This window comes from Gavialis gangeticus, unplaced genomic scaffold (assembly GCF_001723915.1).
Source record: "Gavialis gangeticus isolate Ggan-Ray unplaced genomic scaffold, GavGan_comp1, whole genome shotgun sequence".
Lineage (NCBI taxonomy): Eukaryota > Metazoa > Chordata > Crocodylia > Gavialidae > Gavialis > Gavialis gangeticus.
The window spans coordinates 49,609,850-49,613,395 of record NW_017728998.1 but is presented as its reverse complement, the minus strand read 5'-3'; the positions used below and the strand labels follow the sequence as shown (position 1 = coordinate 49,613,395).

The 3,546-nt window shown below is 47.0% G+C and overlaps 1 protein-coding gene across 2 annotated transcripts in view; it reads left to right on the top strand.

Moving 5' to 3' along the window:
* SMPD3 (sphingomyelin phosphodiesterase 3) overlaps positions 1 to 3,546 on the top strand; it is a 217,077-nt gene that overhangs the window by 169,081 nt on the left and 44,450 nt on the right. For both annotated transcript variants that reach the window (XM_019505918.1, XM_019505919.1), the window contains exon 3: positions 1,169 to 1,244. In XM_019505918.1, coding sequence (XP_019361463.1) covers positions 1,169 to 1,244 — 76 coding nt within the window. The remainder of the gene's footprint in view (positions 1 to 1,168; positions 1,245 to 3,546) is intronic.

Genomic DNA, 3,546 nt, shown 5'->3' with positions numbered 1-3,546 from the left:
ACGCAGCACCACACTCCAGCGCCAAACTGCTGTGCCCTGTCTGGCACCAGCTTGCTGTGCCCTCCCAGGGCACTAGGAACCTCCCACACTACTGGGGAGCTCCTTTGAGGCCTCCTCCAACCCCTACAGCCTCACCCGGTCCTCCGGTGTTACATAAACAACCAAAAGAAAATACAAGCCATGAGCCAACCGGCTGTAACATAAAATAAGCCTCGTGGCTATAACATGAATTCTGCACCACCCTGGCTCCCCTTCATACCTCCCTGTCAGGGTTCCCTCCACCCTGCACCATCATGTAGACGGTCAGGCTGCTCTGCTCTGCAGCAGAGCTCCCACTACTCAGGCTGTCAGAGGGGAACTGCCTTCTGGCCTCAGCCTGGCTGCTTATAAAGGCCAGGCCCTGCCCCCTTCTGGTCATCTGACCAGGCTGGTTGCCCCAGCAACCCACACCTGTGCTGCCCTGAAGATTGGCTGCTGCCCTTATTACTATTACCAGTAGCGAGCACCCTAGTGCTCTGCTACCCACCCCTCAAAAAACAAAAAGTACTGCTGCAAAGGGTGAAAATGACAGCCATGAAAACACTGTGTGCAGTGTGGCATGTTAGTAGCATTTTTTTGCTGAATTCTTGCTTTCTATAAATGTTAGACTCAGACTTCTCATTAGTGCATTAGCACTGTGTCCTGCAGTCCCTTTGGAATGGAACTGTAGTTCTGCACATGACAGAAGGGCTCGGGGGAATTGTGCTGGTAAACTGGTCAGAGGTGAATAACCACCAAGAGAAACAAAAGCAAGCAAGGCAAGCTACAACCAAAAACCCAGCAGGAGAAACAAAGGCACCTTGTCCATCCTCACCTTGTCCATCCTAGGCAAGTAACCTGGAAGGCTTTGTACTTAAAGTGGTAGTAGACAGGAGGGGAGATAGGCAGTAGATTGATTCATAGCAAGTAAAGCTACTGATATGTCAAAATCTACTATGGTTTCAATCTCCCAGATTACTTTATAGTCTTAAAGTGACAGTGGATGAAAGGAATGGGAAGAAGAGGGAGTGTTTTCAAGGGCAAGAAAGGGGCTTCTTCCACACAGCGTTCTGCACATGACAAGGGGCCTGAGCATAGTAGTATCTATTACTTGACCCTTAAACATCCTCTTTCTTCTTTTTTTCCCCAGGTGCAAGTGGGAAGTACACCTCAGGACCAAAGAATTGTAGGATACATTTCCTGCACTCACTTGCAAGCTCTGGCAGGTACTGTTTGGATTTGCTTTTCATGGTTCTGCTCTCATTGTTTTTTTCGTTCTACTCAAGAGTTTTAATACAGGAATGGTGTATTAGCAAAACTCCTCTCCTCCTCCTGCATTGGAAATGGAAGGCCATGTGCATTGCAAAGTGATGGAAAGGGAAAACAAAATGCTTGCAAGGGCTAAACTTCTTAGATTCTTCTATCACTTCTTCAAGGTAACATATGAGAATGTGGCACACCAGTGCAAGTATGGTGAGAGCTCAGGACCTGGCCCAATGCAATCCTAAGCACCTTATGTTGTCTCTTGGGCTCAGACATGATCATTGGTACTGAGATAACTCCTAACATTTCTCCTCTGAAGCATATATTTGATGGTGCTTGGGGAGCCAAAGTTGTCATGTGTTTGTATATTGTGCTGTAATTCTCACTGCCACAGAGAGAAGAAAAAATCACTTGTTGGGAACAGTATCATATTTAGATAGGAATTTTCTGTCAGTGTTTGAGATGGAAAAATGCAATTTCTGCAAAACATATTTTTCCTGTGGGAACATCTAAATAAAACGTTTAGGTTAGAAGTGGGGTGACCCAAAGAGAAATATTTTGTTTAAATATTTTGTTAAACTCCAGCTGAAACTCCAGTTAGTTAATTTTCAGTTTAGCATTAAAGCAACAACAAGATACCATAGGGCTTTATGCCCCATACAGGCCTAGTTTAACCATTATGCAGTCCCTGCACTGAAGAGCTACAGTGAATCATGGGAAACATCATCTAGCCTGGCAAGTAGGCCTTGAAAAATGAAGTGGGGCATAAAGTATATGAATTGCATCTTCCTTGAAGTGCTTTAGTAGCTCACAATTATTTTCTTTCATTTGCAAAATAATCAAATTAGAAGAAAACCCTAACCTTCCTTCCTCCATTTATCTCCTATAGAATAAGCAACATTATTTTAGCAAATACATTCTTAGTCAACTGGCATGATTATCAACATTCTAAAAGTATTTACGTACAGTAACATACTTTTTTTTCAAAGTGCCAGGAGCTGGGGGGCGGGACAGACATTGCCAGGGCTGGGAGAGCAGGCAAGTGTCAATAGGCTCTATCTATCCAAACTGCAACCTGCAATTATTAAACTATAATATACAATTAAATATTCATCTTTTAATGAAAGAAATATACATAAACCAACAATGGGCAGGTTGCTTAAAGGTCAGTTATTTAAAATATTCTAAAATCCCTTTCTGGCCCTTCTTTTCTTTTCTGCTTACCCCCAGACATGTCTGCTCCTATATTTAATTACCTTATTTCCCCTTTTTATCTAGCAACTTTGCTCCCTGCTGGTCAGCAAAGCCCTCCCCAGTCCACAGTTTATAGTAAGTGCAGAGTAATCCAGAAGAATTTTGTCATTCGTGACTTTGGGACCAAGATTTAGCCAGTATATTTAAAAACTGAATGGAAAGGAGCAGATGTAATTCTTTTACCATAAACATAGAAACATTTTTTTTTTGGAGGAAAGAAGTAGGGCTGTGTGAAGCTTCAGGTGCTGATTTGTTTCAGAGGAGATTTGGCCGGATTCGGTGGCCGAATCTCCAGATCGAATCAGGGGAACAATAAAAAGGTCTAAATCAATTCGAAGCTCTCCGAATCAATTCAGAAAAGATTTGGAGAGCTTCAGTGATTCGGGCAGCCCCTGCCCGCTGCAGCAAGGAGCTGGAGCCAGACTCTGAGCTGGTAAGTAGGGGGCGAGGGAGGGGAGCATGGAGGAGGGGACCATGGGTGGACCCCTGCCAGGCCCCATTCCCTGCCTGCTCCCCCAGCCCCCCATGGCTGCCCTGCCCAGCTCCAGCTCCCGGTGCTTTAAAAAAAGCCCCCCAGTTACTGGGTGCTGCTGGGCAGGGGGGAGATCCCTGCTGCCCCCCACTGCCCCACGCTGCATGGGGGGCTCTGCATGAGCACCCTGACCCCATCCTGCACTGCCTCAGCTCCCTTCCTCCCACAGCTGCCCCGTCCACCCCAGTTCCAGCCCTTTAAGAGGAAAAACCCCACCAAAAACACCCCCTGGACTCACCAGCTGCTGCAGCAGCCTCAGGGCTTTGAGGGGCTCATGGCAGAGCCCCCCACATGGTGTGGGGCAGCAGGGATCATCCCTCACCAGGCAGGAACCAGTGAGTCTGGCGGGGGGAGGGGAGGGGGGTTGATTTGTTTTTTCTTTCTTAAAGGGCCAGAGCTGGGGTGGGTGGGGCAGGCTCATGCAGAGCCCCCCAGGCAGCGTGGGACAGTGGAGGGCAGCAGGGATTGACCCCCCCCAG